At 40.2% G+C, this 23,390-nt stretch overlaps 1 protein-coding gene across 1 annotated transcript in view; it reads right to left on the bottom strand.

Annotated features, from left to right (window-relative positions):
• Positions 1-23,390, bottom strand: part of LOC110529360 (protein eva-1 homolog C) — a 192,060-nt gene that overhangs the window by 88,108 nt on the left and 80,562 nt on the right. Inside the window, exon 5 of the mRNA XM_036984740.1 lies at positions 12,331-12,474. Within this exon, the coding sequence (XP_036840635.1) occupies positions 12,331-12,474 (144 nt within the window). The remainder of the gene's footprint in view (positions 1-12,330; positions 12,475-23,390) is intronic.

Genomic DNA, 23,390 nt, shown 5'->3' with positions numbered 1-23,390 from the left:
AAGCTGTGAATGATCTGAGAGACAAGGCAAGAAGGGCCTTCTATGACATCAAAAGGAACATAAAATTCAACATACCAATTAGGATCTGGCTAAAAATACTTGAATCAGTTTTTTAACCCACTGAATTCACAAAATGGGACAAACACCAAATTGCAGAATTCTGCAAAAGTATTCTCAGTGTACAATGCAAAACACCAAATAATGCATGCAGAGCAGAATTAGGGTGATTGATACCCGCTAATGATCAAAATCCGGAAAAGAGTCGTTAAATTCTACAACCACCTAAAAGGAAGCGATTCCCAAACCTTCCATAACAAAGCCATCACCTACAGAGAGATGAACCTGGAGAAGAGTCCCTTAATCAAGCTGGTCATGGGGCTCTGTTCACAAACACAAACAGACCCCCAGGACAGCAACACAATTAGACCCAACCAAATCAGAAGAAAACAAAAAGATAATTACTTGACACATTGGAAAGAATCCACAAAAAAACAGATCAAACTAGAATGCTATTTGGCCCTAAACAGAGAGTACACAGTGGCAGAATACCTGACCACTGTGACTGACCCAAACTTAAGGAAAGCTTTGACTATGTACAGATTGAGTGAGCACAGCCTTGCTGTTGAGAAAGGCCGCCGTAGGCAGACATGGCTCTCAAGAGGAGACAGGCTATGTGCACACTGCCGACAAAATGAGGTGGAAACTGAGCTGCACTTCCTAACCTCCTGTCAAATGTATGACAATATTAGAGACCCATACTTCCCTCAGATTACACAATCCCAATCTTGATAAACTCCCATATCTACTGGGTGAAATGCCACAGTGTGTCATCACACAAGCAATATTTGTGACCTGTTGCCACACGAAAAGGGCAACCAGTGAAGAACCTTTTGTAATTTAACTATTTGCACATAAAATCAAATTTGAAATGTCTTTATTCTTTTGGAACTTTTGTGAGTGTAATGTTTACTGTTCATTTGATTTGTTTATTACACTTGTTTATTATGCACTTCACTTACATTGGCCATGTGAACATATATTTCCCATGCCAATAAAGCCCTTAAATTGAAAATGAATTGAGAGAAAGGAGGTACAGAGAGAGAGAGAGAGAGAGAGATAGAGAGAGAGAGAGAGAGAGAGGAGAGAGAGACAGAGAGAGAGAGAGAGAGAGAGAGAGAGAGAGAGAGAGAGAGAGAGAGAGAGAGAGACAGAGAGAGAGAGAGGGAGAGAGAGAGAGAGAGAGAGAGAGAGAGAGAGAGAGAGAGAGAGAGAGAGAGAGAGGAGTAGTAAAACACCTCTGGTTTTAAAGTGTATGCCACTTAATTAAAACAACACATCTCTTACTGTATGTCCCTTAGGAACCAAACCATCCCATCTGAAGTGAATTCAACTGAGAATTGTATCAAGTTCATAGAGATTGTGTGTGTGTGTATGTGTGCGTGTGTGTACCAGCAGCTATTAGATGATGTGAGTGAGCTAGTTTGTGTGGGAGCGGGACAGACATCAGCTGACTAAACATGCTGACCTAGAGGTCCTGACCAAGCACAATCCTCTGACTGTCTGGCATCAGCAAATCACCATGGAAACCTCCCACCCACCCACCTACCCACCTGCCTGCCCACCCGCCCACGAACGCCAAAACGCCTCGAGTTCCTACCACAGCATCTGATTCGCTGACAGGACAGCTTGGGTAAAGTGCACAGACCACTTAACTGAAATCATTTCAATTCAATCCAACTCAATACATGAAACAAGTCAGGTTAAGGTGCTGTATTTATAGTTTTCGGATGCTGTTGAGCATTATGTTGGTGCTGTAGCAAACATGTAAACTAAGGGGACACTGATTTTCTCAGAAACAACTGACAAAACCAGTGTGTGTGTGTGTGTGTGTGTGTGTGTGTGTGTGTGTGTGTGTGTGTGTGTGTGTGTGTGTGTGTGTGTGTGTGTGTGTGTGTGTGTGTGTGTCAGTGCCACCTGCACTGATCCTCCACACACACACACTGCATACACTCTACACACACTACACACGCACACACACACACTCTCTACACACACACACACACACACACTCTACACACATCACAACTGCTGCTACCAGATTCTTACTATGATTGATAAATACTGCATAATTTAATAGTGCACAATTTAAACAATCCCCCAATCCTCTCTTCCACAAACAGAACAGACAGTACTAGTGGCTAGTGAGAGGATATCAGAACAGACAGTAGTAGTGGATAGTGAGGGGATTTCAGAACAGACAGTACTAGTGGCTAGTGAGAGGATATCAGAACAGGATTCTTCTACCTATCATACTCGCATACAGCTCAACAGCCAACAGAGACCTATGGTCAGTCATTTACTGTGTGTCATACCCTCCTGATCATCTCCATTCAGATGTGTGTGTGTGTTAAATGGTATCCAAAACAGACAGGAGGATGCAGGGGGAAGCAGGCCAAGTGGACCCAGTGCTGTTTAGCTGGCCTGTAGATAAGGCACACACACACACACACACACACACACACACACACACACACACACACACACACCTGAGCCAAAATAAACATCTCCCCCGTCCATAACTCACATCAACCTCCAATCATAACTCACATCAACCTCCATCCATAACTCACATCCACATTCATCGATAACTCACATCAACATCCATCCATAACTAATAACACACAGGCCTCCTACTCTGGCACTCAGGTAATAAAGCCCCACTGACTTATCAAGATAAAGCCTCTCTCTTTAAACTTCCCAACTTCACATAGACGCCCCCTCACTGTGCACTGGTGTAATAGATGGCCCCGAACGGCCCTCTGAACGACATAAGAAATCTTTGAACAAGTGGAGGTTAGTGGTAAGTTTGGTAGGTTAGTGAAGGTTAGTGGTAGGTTTGGTAGGTTAGTGGAGGTTAGTGGTAGGTTTGGTAGGTTAGTGGAGGTTAGTGGTAGGTTAGTGGAGGTTAGCGGTAGGTTGCAACAGGAGATAAAAGGTAAAGGAATGCCTAATAAATGTTGGTGATTGGCAACAGGAAATGGGTAAATTGCAGCACTTAGCTGGCTAAGACAAGATCAGACAGAGGAGAGAAGGGGAGTGGGGGGCCTTGGGTGAGGACTGAGTGGTGAACTGGAGAAAGGAGCAGCCTCCACGCTGGAGATTAGCACCAGAGACTAAGACCTCCAGGCTGGAGGTTAGCACCAGAGACTAAGGCTGAAGGTTAGCACCAGAGACTAAGGCACCCAGGCTGGAAGTTAGCACCAGAGACTAAGGCTGAAGGTTAGCACCAGAGACTAAGGCCTCCAGGCTGGAGGTTAGCACCAGAGACTAAAACCTCCAGGCTGGAAGTTAGCACCAGAGACAAAGGCTGAAGGTTAGCACCAGAGACTAAGGCACTCAGGCTGGAGGTTAGCACCAGAGACTAAGGCTGAAGGTTAGCACCAGAGACTAAGGCCTCCAGGCTGGAGGTTAGCACCAGAGACTAAAACCTCAAGCTGGAGGTTAGCGCCAGAGACTAAGGCCTCCAGGCTGGAGGGTAGCGTAGAGACTAAGGCTGAAGGTTAGCGCCAGAGACTAAGGCCTCCAGGCTGGAGGTTAGCGCTAGAGACTAAGGCCTACGGGCTCAGGACTGGAGAATATGGACCCAGGGAACTAGATGAGGTGGTTATACTGGTGTAAGGTATATGCTAGAAGAAAGGGTTGCTACATAGAACCAAAAAGGGTCACCTTGTGTGAAGGGGAGATCTGGGACAGGAAGTGTGTGTGTGTGGGTGTGTAATCTGTGGGGAGACTGATGACTCATTCCAGGCCATTTACGGCTTTGTTATTGCTAAGGAGTGAGTCTATCCCCTCAGGAGTGATCAAGACCATTTTGTAAGTAAGAAAACATAAAACATGTTTAATCTTCAATATGTCTCTTGAGATTAAAGGCACAGTGCAGTCACATTTCCAGAGTACATAATGAGGTTGAAATAATAATGTGAAATTGTGAAAATGATGATGATGCCCTTTTAGTGTAAAAGCTGTTTGGTGGGATGTAGTTTTGGCCTACCTGGTGACATCACCAGGAAGTAAATTAATTAATAGACCAATAACAAAGAGTTCCAAACCTCTGCCAATAACAGCTAGTTTTCAGTTTTCCCCTCCCCACTCAGACCACTCCCAGACAGTCCTAGCTAAATTCTAGCTTGAGAAATTCCTCTTTGCTAAGAAGCTATTTTTGTTTCTTTTTGACCATTTTCATTGGCAACAATCACAGTAAAGTACTTCATTGTTACCAAGAAGTCTTATTAAGTTGTATTTAGAGTTTTACTGCTAACGTCATATGGAATTGTTTTAAGATGGTCACACCAAAGATAATTTAGCTATTTGATATTGAATTTTAGGACCCCATTAGGTATCAAAAAAATGAATTAAGCAAGTATTTGATGAAACATTACATTTTGTCTTACTGCTATTAGCCCATAGAAAAGCATTGAATACCAAATACATTAATGGAAAAACAGATTGTCCCCAAAACATTTGAAAGTTTCTGTCCTATTTCGGAGCAATACAGTATAAGAAAGATACAAAATAATAATAATTGTTTACCCATATTTTATTTTGTTTGGCAATAAACTTCTTCCATATACACTAATTGTACAAAACATTAGGAACACATTCCTAATATTGAGTTGCACCCCGTTTTGCCCTCAAAACAGCCTCATTTCATTGGGGCATGGACTCTACAAGGTGTCAAAAGCGCTCCACAAGAATACTGGCCCATGTTAATGCTTGCCCACAGTTGTGTCAAGTTGGCTCAATGTCCTTTGGGTGGTGGATCATTCTTGATACACATGGGAAACTGTTGAGCGTGAAAAACTCAGCAGCGTTGCAGTTCTTGACACACTCAAACCGGTGAGCCCGGCACCTACTATCGTACCCCGTTCAAAGGCACTCCAATATGTTGTCTTGCCCATTCACCCTCCGAATGGAACGAATACACAATCCATGTCTCAATTGTCTCAAGGCTTAAAAATCCTTCTTTAACCTGTCTCCTCCCCTTCATCTACACTGACTGAAGTGGATTTACCAAGTGACATCAATAAGGGATCATAGCATTCACCTGGAGTCACCTGGTCAGTCTATCATGTATTAATTGATTTATTTGTCTGGTACAATGTATTTGGAAAGTATTCAGATCCCTTGACTTTTTCCACATTTTGTTACATTTATTTTTTATTTTTTGTTTAGTGTAGCTTCCGACATTTGGTAGGCCATTTGTTTGTCAACTAGAGTTAAAAACATGCAGCTTCTCTTCTGTCATAGCCTAACCTGTTGCCCCAGAAGAATAATTCCCGTAGTCCTCACCAGAATAATGTCTTACATCGATAGAATGAATGCATTAGTATTATAGTTAACACCAACGGTAAAGTTGTCTGTTTCGTTTAGGGACCGGGGGGAAACGCAATAACTTCAAAACAGTGGAAAGATTGATGCTGTGCAAAATGTTCAAATGACATCAGTTTGATGGGTTTTAAGGACATAACAAGCTTAGAGAAGGATGAAAACAAGTCTTCAAGTTGGTCATCACGCTGTGGGTTAAATACTGTCTGCTTACATAACCGTGTCAAAGATAACACATTACACAAACATTCGATGCTGAAAGAAAGAAATCATAGTTCTCCACTCCTGTTCTCGAGACAAAATGAACATTTGTTGTACCATTTTACTGCAATAAATGCATAATTCTGCAGGAGTTAATATTATATTATTCTATGTGTTATAGGTTATAGACCTACAGTTAATATTATATGTTAGAGGTTATAGACCTACAGTTAATATTATATTATATGTTAGAGGTTATAGACCTACAGTTAATATTATATTATATGTTAGAGGTTATAGACCTACAGTTAATATTATATGTTAGAGGTTATAGACCTACAGTTAATATTATATGTTAGAGGTTATAGACCTACAGTTAATATTATATGTTAGAGGTTATAGACCTACAGTTAATATTATATTATATGTTAGAGGTTATAGACCTACAGTTAATATTATATGTTAGAGGTTATAGACCTACAGTTAATATTATATTATATGTTAGAGGTTATAGACCTACAGTTAATATTATATGTTAGAGGTTATAGACCTACAGTTAATATTATATGTTAGAGGTTATAGACCTACAGTTAATATTATATTATTATATATGTTAGAGGTTATAGACCTACAGTTAATATTATATGTTAGAGGTTATAGACCTACAGTTAATATTATATGTTAGAGGTTATAGACCTACAGTTAATATTATATGTTAGAGGTTATAGACCTACAGTTAATATTATATTATTATATATGTTAGAGGTTATAGACCTACAGTTAATATTATATGTTAGAGGTTATAGACCTACAGTTAATATTATATTATTATATATGTTAGAGGTTATAGACCTACAGTTAATATTATATTATTATATATGTTAGAGGTTATAGACCTACAGTTAATATTATATTATATGTTAGAGGTTATAGACCTACAGTTAATATTATATTATATGTTAGAGGTTATAGACCTACAGTTAATATTATATGTTAGAGGTTATAGACCTACAGTTAATATTATATGTTAGAGGTTATAGACCTACAGTTAATATTATATTATTATATATGTTAGAGGTTATAGGCCTACAGTTAATATTATATGTTAGAGGTTATAGACCTACAGTTAATATTATATTATTATATATGTTAGAGGTTATAGACCTACAGTTAATATTATATTATTATATATGTTAGAGGTTATAGACCTACAGTTAATATTATATTATATGTTAGAGGTTATAGACCTACAGTTAATATTATATTATATGTTAGAGGTTATAGACCTACAGTTAATATTATATGTTAGAGGTTATAGACCTACAGTTAATATTATATTATATGTTAGAGGTTATAGACCTACAGTTAATATTATATTATATGTTAGAGGTTATAGACCTACAGTTAATATTATATTATATGTTAGAGGTTATAGACCTACAGTTAATATTATATTATTATATATGTTAGAGGTTATAGACCTACAGTTAATATTATATGTTAGAGGTTATAGACCTACAGTTAATATTATATGTTAGAGGTTATAGACCTACAGTTAATATTATATGTTAGAGGTTATAGACCTACAGTTAATATTATATGTTAGAGGTTATAGACCTACAGTTAATATTATATTATTATATATGTTAGAAGATATCCTGTTTGGGATAGGGGGCAGCATTTTCACGTCTGGATGAAAAGAGTGCCCAGAGTAAACTGCCTGCTACTCAGGCCCAGTTGCTAATATATGCATATTATTAGTAGATTTGGATAGAAAACACTCTGACGATTCTAAAACTGTTTGAATGATGTCTGTGAGTATAACAGAACTCATATGGCAGGCAAAAACCCTAGAAAAATCCAACCAGGAAGTGGGAAATCTGAGGTTTGTAGTTTTTCAACTCATTGCCTATCCAATATACAGTGTCTATGGGGTCATATTGCACTCCCTAAGGCTTCCACTAGATGTCAACAGTCTTTAGAACCTTGTTTGATGCTTCTACTGTGAAGGAGGGGGGAATGGGAGCTGAATGAGTCAGGTCTGCCAGAGTGGCATGAGCTGATCATGCGCGCTCACGTGAGAGTTAGCTTGCATTCCATTGCATTTCTACAGACAAAGGAATTCTCCCGTTGGAACATTATTGAGGATTTATGATAAAAACATCCTAAAGATTGATTCTATCTTTCGTTTGACCTGTTTCTACGAACTGTAATATGACTTTTCTTCTGAACTTTTGCCTGGACCTGCCCCTGCGTCGTGAGTTTGGATTTGTGAACTGAACGCGCTAACAAAAGGAGTTATTTGTACATAAATGATGGACTTTATCGAAGAAATCAAACATTTATTGTGGAACTGGGATTCCTGGGAGTGCATTCGGATGAAGATCATCATAGGTAAGTGAATATTTATAACTTCTGTTGACTCCACAACATGGTGGATATCTGTATGGCTTGTTTTGTTGTCTGAGCACTGTACTCAGATTATTGCATGGTTTGCTTTTTCCGTAAAGTAAAACAAAAATCTGACACAGCGGTTGCATTAAGGAGAAGTATATCTCTAATTCTGTGCATAACACTTGTATCTTATATTAAAGTTTATGATGACTATTTCTGTAAATTGATGTGGCTCTCTGCAAATTCGCCGGATGTTTTCGAGGCACAACATTACTGAACATTAACGGCCAATGTCAACTGAGATCTTTGGATATAAGTATGAACTTTATGGAACAAAACATACATGTATTGCATAACATGAAGTCCTATGAGTGCCATCTGATGAAGATCATCAAAGGTTAGTGATTAATTTTTATCTCTATTTCTGCTTTTTGTGACTCCTCTCTTAGGCTGGAAAATGGATGTATGTGTTTTGTGACTAGGGTCTGACCTAACATAATCATATGTTGTGCTTTTGCTGTAAAGCCTTTTGAAATTGGACACGATGGGTAGATTAACAAGAAGTTAAGCTTTAATTTGGTGTATTGCACTTGTGAATATATGAAAGTTACATATTTAAAAAATATATTTAGAATTTCGCGTGCTGCCTTTTCAGCGGAATGTTGTTGAGGGGTTCTGCTTGCGTCCATCTTTCAGTTACTATTCCATTTAATCCATATGAACTTCAATGAGGAATATTATGTTTATTCATGGCTACAGGGATACTGAGTGGGATATCATTGGTGCATGTAAACAGTTTATCCTGAATATGACCATAAGCGGGATATAAGCGACTATCCGGTATACTGTGCTCATGTAAACGTGGTTATGTGGCAAGCCTCTGCCGAGTCCCCGACAACCGGAAGTTCCGATTTTCAGGGAAAATTAAGAGAGAGCTGTGATGCGACTTCCGCATTTGGTGGTTAACAACGCGACACTCCATCTTTACTCCTCCTCCACATTTACTGGATTGGTTGAACATTGCAGAAGAGAACCTCCCCGACAGTTATTTTTCTTCTCGTGAAGACCAGTATGTAGTGGATCTAGTTTCAGACATTTCTTTTACGTCTGCTAGTTTAGGTTAGGCAAGCCCAGACATCCTAGGAAAGGAAACCTAGAAAATCCTATGGTTTACTTCTCCCACTGTGATATCATAGACATATAACCACATTGCATGATTTATGAATGGCAAAGAGTTTTCTGAGATTGACTTTATTCAGTCAGTTTGACACCTCTTATGAACTATTCAACACTTGCTATTCAGTTGTCAATCAAAGCACAGTAAATAGCCTATGCGCCACGACTCCGTGTGGCTGGCTCTGAGAAACACGCCAAAAAAAAAAAAACATTATGTGCCAGAAAACCATAATTAGGCTAAGTAGATTTCTGCTCAACCCATATTACATGGGACCTGCAAATTGACAAGCATCATGCTCTCTCCCCTCCATGTAAAGAAATTTGACTGCAACCAAGCCCAGGGCGCAAAAATTGTACCGGGAGGCGGGACAGACAGCATACTGTGTTTGCCTGTCATTGTACACTTTGTGACCGACAGGCACCTAATCATGTCAATAGATCGCGAGAAGGTACTTATCGTTCAATCCCGGCAGGAGAGGGCTCGACGTACTAGCGAACTGAAACTTTTAAATGAAAAGTAGACTAGTTAATATGAAGTGGAAAAAGTAGTTGGCTGAAAAAGAGTCTGAAACCTGCTCAGACGACGACAGTCGCTAATGGAAAACACTGCATTCCACTACAGATAGAAGGATTTTTCCTTGCCAAAAGTCTCCCCTGCACTACACACCCTGCATCAACACACACACACACACACACACACACACACACACACACACACACACACACACACACACACACACACACACACACCTTCTCTTTATCCATTTCCCTAAATTATGCCTACTCCATTATTTATTTTTCTTCCATTTTTTCCCACCATACCTAAGCACACACTATCTCTGGAGCTGGTCAGGAGCACACTCTGGAGCTGGTCAGGAGCACACATTATATCTCTGGAGCTGGTCAGGAGCACACTCTGGAGCTGGTCAGGAGCACACACTATCTCTGGAGCTGGTCAGGAGCACACTCTGGAGCTGGTCAGGAGCACACACTATATCTCTGGAGCTGGTCAGGAGCACACTCTGGAGCTGGTCAGGAGCACACACTATATCTCTGGAGCTGGTCAGGATCACACACTATATCTCTGGAGTTGGTCAGGAGCACACTCTGGAGCTGGTCAGGAGCACACTCTGGAGCTGGTCAGGGGCACACACTAAATCTCTGGAGCTGGTCAGGGGCACACTCTGGAGCTGGTCAGGAGCACACACTACATCTCTGGAGCTGGTCAGGAGCACACACTACATCTCTGGAGCTGGTCAGGAGCACACTCTACATCTCTGGAGCTGGTCAGGAGCACACTCTACATCTCTGGAGCTGGTCAGGAGTACACTCTACATCTCTGGAGCTGGTCAGGAGCACACACTACATCTCTGGAGCTGGTCAGGAGCACACTGGAGCTGGTCAGGAGTACACTGGAGCTGGTCAGGAGTACACTCTACATCTCTGGAGCTGGTCAGGAGCACACTCTACATCTCTGGAGCTGGTCAGGAGCACACTCTACATCTCTGGAGCTGGTCAGGAGTACACTCTACATCTCTGGAGCTGGTCAGGAGCACACACTACATCTCTGGAGCTGGTCAGGAGCACACTCTACATCTCTGGAGCTGGTCAGGAGTACACTCTACATCTCTGGAGCTGGTCAGGAGCACACTGGAGCTGGTCAGGAGCACACTGGAGCTGGTCAGGAGTACACTCTACATCTCTGGAGCTGGTCAGGAGCACACACTACATCTCTAGAGCTGGTCAGGAGCACACTGGAGCTGGTCAGGACCACACTCTATATCTCTGGAGCTGGTCAGGAGCACACACTACATGGTCAGGAGTAAATCTCTACTGTTTATCTATTGACAGATATTGGACAGCTCTTGTTCTGATCAATACTGGACAGCTCTTGTTCTGATCGATACTGGACAACTCTTGTAGAGCATTCAAACAGGGTTCAGGACAGAGTTTGATCAGCATTAGGGGGCTGTGTGTGAGTGTATGGGTTAGGTGGACACGCATTGTCATTTGGGGTGGTTGGGGGTTGGTGAGTATGTGTGATGTGTGTCGCTGCTGACATGTCCGGTCTGAAAGGCTCCAGACCCTGGCATTGATGGATCAATCCCTGGATCAGCAGGCATCTGGACAATGTGTGTGTGTGTGTGTGTGTGTGTGTGTGTGTGTGTGTGTGTGTGTGTGTGTGTGTGTGTGTGTGTGTGTGTGTGTGTGTGTATGTGTGTGTCCATTAGTTTATGAATGTGCGTGTTAACAAATGATATTGTGCCAGCTCAGGATTAGCCTGGGGGTGTGGTGGCTGGATAGACGGAGACGAAACCCGTCTCTCTTCCGTCGAGACAGAGAGCAGAAACTAAACTGTCAAGCACCACTCCTACAAACACCAGACAGTCATCAGACATGATAAATATAGAGAGAGACAGACGCACAGACGGAGAGAGACGGACAGACGGACGGACGGACAGAGACAGACAGACGGACAGTGATAAAAGACCGGGAAAAACCTTGGGCCACATACGTAGTTGTATAAATAGGCAGCCATCCACATCAGCCCCACATACACACACACACACGGAGCATGAGGTCTGATACCAACAGGCTCAGAGACACTTTCTATCTACAAGCCATCAGACTGCTGAACACTTGAACTGAACTGACAACCTGCACCAGCTTTCCGCACCTTAGCACACACACAACCACCCACCCACCCACCCACCCACCCACCCACCCACCCACCCACCCACCCACCCACCCACCCACCCACCCACACACCCACCCACCCACACACACACACACACATTAATTAAAGAAATCTGATTAAAGAAATCTGTTCCACAGTGTTGCCATGCATAATAGAGAGATATATGTGATCGTATACCATCAGTAGGCAAGGTTTGAAAGGACTGTTTTAGTCAAACATTTGTTTGGGCTTCTTGCGATCAATTTTCAGTCTACAAATTATTTGTAATTATGTTCCGGCCTCCTGACCATCTGCTTAAGAAAAACACCGTGCCTCGGCTGAATCTAATTGATGATCCCTCGTTTATATACCACTTGTATCTCCTACGACTAATAAAACATGAAACTTGAGAGAACAGCTCCCCCTAGTGTCCACATAAGGAACTGCTGACTAGGTGTTGTGTGAAAGAACTGCAGCCGGTACAACTGGAGACTCACCACAGGTGTAGATGACACTGAGGTATTTCCTGGTGCCAGAGTAGCAGGGGTCCCCGAACTCTCGCGTGGATGCCCGGACCAAACAGCTCCGTTTCCCCTGACAACGGGCCATCAGCACTTGGAGAGCCACGCCCGACTGGCAGTCTGAGAGAGAGGTGGGGGGGAGGGTGAATTAGAGAGAATAGAGGAAGACAACCTCTGATTCGATAGAGAATACCACTAAGCAAGAACAGAGGAGTCTCATACGACACATTCTATAATATTGACATATACTGCACCATCTGCAAACCATTTGGCTCCTTACAACTGTGCATTCTCAACAGTCATTATACCTGTGCATTCTCAACAGTCATTATACCTGTGCATTCTCAACAGTCATTATACCTGTGCATTCTCAACAGTCATTATACCTGTGCATTCTCAACCGTCATTTTTCTATGGCTTATTAATTACAGATAGTAATTCATGAGCCATAGATCTGTCTATAGGCCTAGGGTAAAGTCAAATCCCAACATCAATAGGCAAGTATCAACTGTCCATCAACTGTTTGAGAAAGTTGAGTGAGTAATGAAATGGTTGCATATCCCAGAACCAATGTATTGCTGTGAGCCGGGGTATGAGAGGGCTTTTAATGCTGTGCAGATGACGGATATACTTTTATAATGAATTCTACGTCTTATTTATATATTTATTTATTGTCCTATCATGGTGGAACAGTTTTAAAATAAATTATACATTTGATTTATTTATTGTCCTATCATGGGGAACTACATTTTTTAAATAAATTATATCTTAATTATTTATTTATGATCCTAATTTAATGGTACGGTCCACAACCCTATACCCTAGACACCCACCCGAATGACCCAGATACTAAGGAGAAGTCCCTAACTGATTTATGGGCCTGCTGTAAGAGGTCTGTTTGCAGCCAAAATGCGGTCAGAGACCAAGAGCAGCACTGCCCCCTCAAGATTCTGAGCCTGCTTGGCAGGGTTGGTCCTGCAAAGCCAAAGCCCCCTAAAGGGAGAGCATACTATACAAGGAAATTCTCAAAGCTGCTAATGCGAACCTTGATGACCTTGTACCTAGCCGGTGGGGATTCCGGTGGGGTGTCCCCACCCAGGCAGTGGCAGTGCTGGCAACACTAGCTGCAGTAACCCATGGGGAGGGGGTCACACTCGGACATTCAGAGAGGGGGCATATTATTGTGGCCCTGGTGGCACAAAATCAAAAGTCTGACTGCATGGAGATGCTTGGGAATATGGTCAATACGGGTGACCGTATTGTGGGTGTTTCAGGGAAAAGGTGTACATTTGACCTCCATCATCTAGGATGTGACAATGGTTCATAAAATCTCTCCATTTCTGCCCATTTTTTTCCCACGGTCTTACAGGCCTTCTCATAGAGCTGCAACTGTAAGTGCATTTGTAAATCAAGACCTTTCTTGAGTTGGGCTCTGGGATGGTGCAACTGTTAACTGTTGAGAATCTGAGTCTATGGTTGTTGTGATGGAAAGGGGTTGAATGTGTGTAGGTGTATGTGTGTATCCCACAACTGTTGCGAAGGAGTAAAAGATGTTAGGGACAATAGAGGATGATCCACAGCTATATATAATACAAATCGAGGTGAGGGCGATGGAAAGGCATTTGGCAGTTAATCTACTTCAATTCGGTAAATGGCACTGTGTGCTCTTTTCGAAGGATGGATCCCAGTCTGTTCAGGGCTATGGGATGCGGGGGGTCGGAGGTGGTCTGTCGGGCATTGGGATGAAGGCCCAACTCGGGATGAGGGGGGCTTTTAGCAGGTGGAATAGTAGGGACCAATTGTAGGTTTACTTAGTAGCAATGCACATTTCATCTTACAGCTACATAGACACTCCATCATCATGTTACTTTTTAATGGTACATTTACAAACATATATTTTGATAAATAGAATTGAAAGGTGTGTCTCATTATTATAGGTGGTGAAGTAAGTATAGCCAGTTACAATTGTAATGGCCTAGCAGATAATAAGAAGAGATGCTCAGTATTTACCTGACTAAAAGAGAAGGAATATAATATCTATTGTTTACAGGAAACTCATTCAACAGTTTTAGATGAAGTTTTGTGGGAAAATAACTGGGGGGGGCGAAATATATTTCTTCCATGGGCACAGAAATTCAAAAGGGGTTATGGTTTTAATTAACAGTAATTTTGATCCAAATGTGCAAATTGTCCAAACAGATCATCATGGTAGATGGATTATTTTAAATATGTTATTGGACAATAAACAGACATGGCTTATTAACCTATACGGTCCGAATAATGATGATCCAAGCTTCTTTGAAAATATAAGAATTTAACACTAGACTGTATTATTATGGTGGGAGATTTTAATATGGTTTTAAATACCTCTAAAGGAAATCACACTACAAACTATCACCCTCAGGCACTTAAGGAAATCATGAATGTCATGGATATATTGGAATTAGTGGATATATGGAGACTTAAATACCCTGACCTAGTGAGATATACATGGGGGAGGCTTAATCAAGCTAGTCGTCTTGACTACTTTCTTATGCCATTCTCTCTGGCACCAAAAGTTTAAAAAGTGTTGATAGGGGACAGAACGCGGTCGGATCATCACATAATTTACATATATATTACTCTTACAGAATTTCCACATGGGCGAGGATATTGGAAATTTAATCAAAGCCTACTAGATGATAAATTGTTTAGAACTAGGACAGAATAATTTATAACTGACTTTCAGACGTAACATAGGTACAGCCAATCCCCTTATTGTATGGGACACTTTTAAGTGTGCCTTTAGAGGCCATGCAATTCACTACTCATCTATAAAACAAAAGCAATTTAGATCAAAAGAGTCCATATTAATAAAGGAAATTGAAGGACTAACATTTACAGTTAGATAGCAATAAAAACGATAGCATAGAGGCACAGAATAAGTTAGAGGAAAAACAAAAAGAAATGGAGGAAGTTATTCCAGAAAGATCCAGTGTAATATATTATAAAAATCAAGCGAACTGGATGGAATATGGGGAAAAAACATACACCAAATTATTTTTCAAAAAAAATATTAAAACTTGTTACAAATGATGGAGTCGTGCATGATTCACCAAATTATATTTTGAAAGAGGAAGTAAAGTACTTTAAGAATATGTTTTCGTTTCAGGCTAATGCTTTAAATATTAAAGCATTAGACCTCTTCACTAAAGGCATCAGTCATACAAAAGTTATACTTAAATCCAAACTGGTTCTCTAGTAAATTGGTAGGAATGTCTCATCCTATATTCAGGAAGGGCCTTTTCCCTTTATTCAGATTACACCTGCTCACTTTCAGTTGTTTGAAAAGGAAATAATCTCCAAAATATCTTTATTTTTTAAACAAGCCTTAGAAAGTTGGTTGCAATTTCAGTTGAATCCACCTGAAAAGACAGAACAAACAATACAACAAATATTGTGGTTAAATTAAAATATACTAATTGATTAAAAAAAATGTATTTTTCGAATAAATGTTTAAAAAAGGTATATATTTAGGGAATGACATCATAAATAGGACTGGTGGAGTTATGTCACACATGCAGCTAACACAGACATATGGAAATGTCTGCTCTACCCAAAATTACAACCAATTTATTGCAGCATTACCACAAAAATGGAAGAGGCAAGTAGAAGGGGGAAAAAGTAAGGAACTTGTATGTTGGCCCTGTATTAAAGAACAAATGGGTAAAGAAAAGTGTGATAAATAAAAACATATACCAATTTCATTTAAGGACCAAAAGACTGACAGCTGTGCCATGTAAATTGCAAAATAGTTGGGAAGAGATTTTTGATGTACCCAGTTGATCGCATGACAAAACATTAAGTACACTTAACATCAGGTAGCTTGGTCACAAACATCAGAAAAGCAATCAAATTAATTGTTGCCTTTGATGATCTTCGGATGTTTTCACTCACGAGACTCCCAGTTACACAACAAATGTTCCTTTTGTTCCATAAAGATTATTTTTATATCCAAAATAACTCCGTTTGTTTGGCGCATTATGTTCAGAAATCCACAGGAAAGAGCGGTCACGACAACGCAGACAAATTCCAAATAATATCCGTAATGTCCACAGAAATATGTCAAACGTTTTTTATAACCAATCCTCAGGTTGTTTTTAAAATATATAATCGATAATATATCAACCGCAAATATCTTTCACAGTAGGAGAGGGAAAAGCAATACCTATACAAACTCTGTTGCGCGAGCAAAACTCATGTGACCACTTGACGCGATGTTATTGTTCTGGCTCATTATTCAAAATAAAAGCCTGAAACTATGTCTGAAGACTGTTGACACCTTGAGGAAGCGATAGGAAAAGGAACCTGGTTGATATCCCTTTAAATGGGAGGCTATGGAACATGGAGTTTTCAAAATAGAAGCCACTTCCTGGTTTGATTTTTCTCAGTGTTTCGCCTGCAATATCAGTTCTGTTATACTCACAGACAATATTTTTACAGTTTTGGAAACTTTAGTGTGTTTTCTATCCTAATCTGTCAATTATATGCATATTCTAGCATCTGGTCCTGAGAAATAGGCCGTTTACTTTGGGAACATTATTTTTCCAAACATAAAAATAGTGCCCCCTAGAGGTTCAAGAGGTTAAATTACTATACAAAATTCTTGCAACTAATAGAATGTTATATATATGGGGGATACAATCTGCCCAGCTCTACAGATTCTGCTGTGAGGAGGCAGAGTCTTTAGATAATTTATTTTGTTATTTTATTTTGGTCCATATGTCGCTCGTTGTTGGTCACAGGTCCAGGAATGGCTGAAGAATAGCAACATTTACCTAGAACTAACGCTGCAGATAGCAATACTGGGTGATTTGAAAAGCCATAGTCAATCAATCAATAATATAATAATTATTTTAGCAAAAAATATATATTTTTAATTTACAATCTGTAGAAGCTATGAGAATAGAAAGGTTCAATTATTTTGTGAAGCATCACAGCACATTTGAAACATATATGGCAAATATAAATCCAAAATGGATGATGTTGAGAGATAGATGGGAGGGGTTGAATGGAGCTGAAGGGTGGGACTAATAACAAGATAAACAATGTAAAACATACGGGATCTGTAAAATGTATATAGGTTCAGAACTGTTGTGAAATAGCATAGTTACGAATAGAAATCAAACTGGATGGACATCAGAAATAGAGGAAGGACTAAAAACAAACAAAATATAACTATTGTAAAACAGATTGCGCCTGTAAAATGTGTATAAGATGTATAAATTGAAAGTAAAAGCCAAAGTGTTTATTTGTTTAGGGGATCGGCGGTAGGGTTTGCGGGGAATAATAATAAAGGTATATTCTTTTAAAAAGTATGTATGTCTATATAGGTATGTGTATGTATATATGTATGTCTATATAGGTATGTGTATGTATATATGTGTATATGTATGTGTCTATATAGGTATGTGTATGTATATATGTGTATATGTATGTCTATATAGGTATGTGTATGTATATATGTGTATATGTATGTGTCTATATAGGTATGTGTATGTATATATGTGCATATGTATGTCTATATAGGTATGTGTATGTATATATGTGTATATGTATGTGTCTATATAGGTATGTGTATGTATATATGTGTATATATATGTCTATATAGGTATGTGTATGTATATATGTGTATATGTATGTCTATATAGGTATGTGTATGTATATATGTGTATATGTATGTGTCTATATAGGTATGTGTATGTATATATGTGTATATGTGTATATGTATGTCTATATCGGTATGTGTATGTATATATGTGTATATATATGTCTATATAGGTATGTGTATGTATATATGTGTATATGTATGTCTATATAGGTATGTGTATGTATATACAGTGCCTTGCGAAAGTATTCGGCCCCCTTGAACTTTGCGACCTTTTGCCACATTTCAGGCTTCAAACATAAAGATATAAAACTGTATTTTTTTGTGAAGAATCAACAACAAGTGGGACACAATCATGAAGTGGAACAACATTTATTGGATATTTCAAACTTTTTTAACAAATCAAAAACTGAAAAATTGGCAGTGGAAAATTATTCAGCCCCTTTACTTTCAGTGCAGCAAACTCTCTCCAGAAGTTCAGTGAGGATCTCTGAATGATCCAATGTTGACCTAAATGACTAATGATGATAAATACAATCCACCTGTGTGTAATCAAGTCTCCGTATAAATGCACCTGCACTGTGATAGTCTCAGAGGTCCGTTAAAAGCGCAGAGAGCATCATGAAGAACAAGGAACACACCAGGCAGGTCCGAGATACTGTTGTGAAGAAGTTTAAAGCCGGATTTGGATACAAAAAGATTTCCCAAGCTTTAAACATCCCAAGGAGCACTGTGCAAGCGATAATATTGAAATGGAAGGAGTATCAGACCACTGCAAATCTACCAAGACCTGGCCGTCCCTCTAAACTTTCAGCTCATACAAGGAGAAGACTGATCAGAGATGCATCTAAGAGGCCCATGATCACTCTGGATGAACTGCAGAGATCTACAGCTGAGGTGGGAGACTCTGTCCATAGGACAACAATCAGTCGTATATTGCACAAATCTGGCCTTTATGGAAGAGTGGCAAGAAGAAAGCCATTTCTTAAAGATATCCATAAAAAGTGTCGTTTAAAGTTTGCCACAAGCCACCTGGGAGACACACCAAACATGTGGAAGAAGGTGCTCTGGTCAGATGAAACCAAAATTGAACTTTTTGGCAACAATGCAAAACGTTATGTTTGGCGTAAAAGCAACACAGCTGAACACACCATCCCCACTGTCAAACATGGTGGTGGCAGCATCATGGTTTGGGCCTGCTTTTCTTCAGCAGGGACAGGGAAGATGGTTAAAATTGATGGGAAGATGGATGGAGCCAAATACAGGACCATTCTGGAAGAAAACCTGTCTGCAAAAGACCTGAGACTGGGACGGAGATTTGTCTTCCAACAAGACAATGATCCAAAACATAAAGCAAAATCTACAATGAAATGGTTCAAAAATAAACATATCCAGGTGTTAGAATGGCCAAGTCAAAGTCCAGACCTGAATCCAATCGAGAATCTGTGGAAAGAACTGAAAACTGCTGTTCACAAATGCTCTCCATCCAACCTCACTGAGCTCGAGCTGTTTTGCAAGGAGGAATGGGAAAAAATGTCAGTCTCTCGATGTGCAAAACTGATAGAGACATACCCCAAACGACTTACAGCTGTAATCGCAGCAAAAGGTGGCGCTACAAAGTATTAACTTAAGGGGGCTGAATAATTTTGCACGCCCAATTTTTCAGTTTTTGATTTGTTAAAAAAGTTTGAAATATCCAATAAATGTCGTTCCACTTCATGATTGTGTCCCACTTGTTGTTGATTCTTCACAAAAAAATACAGTTTTATATCTTTATGTTTGAAGCCTGAAATGTGGCAAAAGGTCGCAAAGTTCAAGGGGGCCGAATACTTTCGCAAGGCACTGTATGTGTATATATGTCTATATAGGTATGTGTATGTATATATGTGTATATGTGTATATGTATGCATGCGTGTATGGATATATATATTTACCCCAATAATATATGGGGGAAATGATGCAACAAAAAAAAGGTATCAACTGTCCATGTCTATTCACACCATCATATACATTTATTTATATTCCTGACTCTGATATCGCTCGTTCTGATATTTCTTAATTCCTTTCTTTTCATTTGGGGGATTTGTGTGTGTTGTTAGGTATTACTGCACTGTTGGAGCTAGAAACACAACCATTTCGCTGCACCTGCGATAACATCTGCAAAATATGTGTTCGCAACCAATACAATTTGATTTGTATCAGCAGATATTGCGCTCCCTCCCTCTCTCCCTCTCTCCCTCCCTCCCTCCCAGGCGCTTTATTGGCATGGGAAACATGTGTGTACAAAAGTGAAAAAAACAATGAAAATTAACAGTAAACATTACACACAGAAGTTTCAAAACAATAAAGCCATTACAAATGTCATATTATATATATATATATATATATATATATATATATATATATATATATATATATATGTAATGTTTACTGTTAATTTTTATTGTTTATTTCCTTGGTTGGTGACAGAAGCACCAGATCATCAGCAAACAGTAGACACTTGACTTCAGATTCTAGTAGGGTGAGGCCGGGTGCTGCAGACTTTTCTAGTGCCCGCGCCAATTCGTTGATATATATGAGGAAATTCCCAATATATATATAATATATATATATATATATATATATATATATATATATATATATAGTTATATATATATATATATATATATGAGGATTTTCCCAAGTTTGCTGTTGATGCATATCCCACGGTAGTTATTGGGGTCAAATTATTGGGGTCAAAAAATGTATATGATGGTGCCAGAGCTACAGATGATGTTAAAGAGTTTTAGTATAGCCAATTGGAATTTGTTGTCTGTATATTTGATCATTTCATTGAGGATACCATCAACACCACATGCCTTTTTGGGTTGGAGGGTTTTTATTTTGTCCTGTAGCTCATTCAAGGTAATTGGAGATCCAGTGGGTTCTGGTAGTCTTTAATAGTTGATTCTAAGATTTGTATTTGATCCTGTATTTGTTTTTGCTCTTATTCTTTGTTATAGAGCCAAAAAGATTGGATAAGTGGTTTACCCATACATCTCAATTTTGGATAGATCATTCTTCGTGTTGTTTGTTTAGTGTTTTCCAATTTTCCCAGAAGTGATTAGTCTATGGATTCTTCAATTACATTGAGCTGATTTCTGACGTGCTGTTCCTTCTTTTATATGTATTTCTATATTGTTTTAGTGATTCACCATAGTGAAGACGTAGACTCCGGTTTTCCAGGTCTCTATGATTTTGGTTGGACAGGTTTCTCAATTTCTGTCTTAGATTTTTGCATTCTTCATCAAACCATTTGTCATTGTTGTTCATTTTCTTTGGTTTTCTATTTGAGATTTTTAGATTTGATAGGGATGCTGCGAGGTCAAATATACTGCTAAGATTTTCCACTGCCAAGGTTACACCTTCACTATTACAGTGGAAAGTTTTACCCAGGAAATTGTCTAAAAGGGATTGAATTTGTTGTTTCCTAATTGTTTTTTGGTAGGTTTCCAAACTGCATTCCTTCCATCTATAGCATTTCTTAATGTTACTCAGTTCCTTTGGCTTTGATGCCTCATTACTGAGTATTGCTCTGTTCAAGTAGACTGTGATTTTGCTGTGGTCTGATAGGGGTGTCAGTGGGCTGACTGTGAACGCTCTGAGAGACTCTGGGTTGAGGTCAGTGATAAAGTAGTCTACAGTACTACTGCCAAGAGATGAGCTATAGGTGTACCTACCATAGGAGTCCCCTCGAAGCCTACCATTGACTATGTACATACCCAGAGTGCAACAGAGCTGCAGGAGTTGTGACCCGTTTTTGTTGGTTATGTTGTCATAGTTGCGCCTAGGGGGGCATATGGGGGAGTGAATGCTTTCACCTGTAGGCAGGTGATTGTCCCCCTGTGTGCTGAGGGTGTCAGGTTCTCTTCCGGTTCTGGCAATTAGGTCGCCACAGTCTAGTACATGTCCCTGGGCCTGGAAATGATTGATTTCCCCCTCCAGGATGGAGAAGCTGTCTTCATTAAAGTATGGGGATTCTAGTGGTGGGATATAGGTAGCAGACAGGAGGACATTTTTCTCTTTTAAGATAATTTCCTTTTGAATTTCTAGCCAAATGTAAAATGTTCCTGTTTTGATTAATTTAATGAGGTAGGTCTGCTCTATACCAAATTAGCATACTCCCTGTTTCACACCTGGTAGTTTGGTGGATGGGACTACCAGCTCTCTGTAACCTAGAGGGCAACCAGTGGGTCTGTCTCCTCTGTACCAGGTTTCTTGCAGGATGACAATGTCTGTATTACCGATTTCTTTGGTGAAGTCCAGGTTCCTGCTCTTTAGGCCAAAGGCAGATGACCTCAGGCCTTGGATATTCCAGGATGATATAGTGAAGGCTTTGTGTTCCATAAAGTCTCCAATGTTGTCGGTCATGTGGTTTGGCCTCAGGCCAGTAAGTGTGAGCAGAGCCTGCTGAGCATCTGGTACATGCCATTGGCTTGGGCTAGTGTAAGTGTTCTGCTGTGGTGTCAATACTTTTGTCGGGAGCTGAGGTGGGCTGTGCTGCTGGCTTCTCTGCGTGGGTGGCCACCTCTCTAGTAGGCTGTTCTCTGTCACACGCCATCCCCCTCAACCTCTCCTCCAGTAGTCTGATCCTCTCCTCCATCCCCCTCAACCTCTCCTCCAGCAGTCTGTTCCTCTCCTCTAGTGCTCTGTTCTTCTCCTGCTCCTGCTCTTTCTCCTGTTGAAGTTGTCTCACCACTGTCCAAGAGTGCAGATATGTCTCTCTCCACCTCCAGGTCTCTGGGTCTGGTTAAGGGGTTGTTATTGTGCTGGACTGTTGTCTGGGTCTGGTTAAGGGGTTGTTATTGTGCTGGACTGTTGTCTGGGTCTGGTTAAGGGGTTGTTATTGTGCTGGACTGTTGTCTGGGTCTGGTTAAGGGGTTGTTATTGTGATGGACTGTTGTCTGGGTCTGGTTAAGGGGTTGTTATTGTGCTGGACTGTTGTCTGGGTCTGGTTAAGGGGGTGTTGTTGTGCTGGACTGTTGTCTGGGTCTGGTTAAGGGGCTGTTGTTGTGCTGGACTGTTGTCTGGGTCTGGTTAAGGGGTTGTTATTGTGCTGGACTGTTGTCTGGGTCTGGTTAAGGGGGTGTTGTTGTGCTGGACTGTTGTCTGGGTCTGGTTAAGGGGCTGTTGTTGTGCTGGACTGTTGTCTGGGTCTGTGCTGACTGAAGTGTAATCACCTGCTGTTCCAGCTCCACCTGCCTTACCTCCAGCTGGGTGAATTTATCCTTCATTTCAATGAGGGATTAGTACTCTGTGCTGGGAGGTTGACTTTCCGCTGGGGGTGGCTCGTCTGTGGGGTTATATAATGAAGAGGTCTGGTCTGACCCGCTCAGGGTGGGGGTGGGGG

Source organism: Oncorhynchus mykiss, chromosome 8 (assembly GCF_013265735.2).
Source record: "Oncorhynchus mykiss isolate Arlee chromosome 8, USDA_OmykA_1.1, whole genome shotgun sequence".
In the NCBI taxonomy this organism is placed as follows: Eukaryota; Metazoa; Chordata; class Actinopteri; order Salmoniformes; family Salmonidae; genus Oncorhynchus; species Oncorhynchus mykiss.
This window is presented reverse-complemented; position numbering and strand designations above follow the sequence as displayed.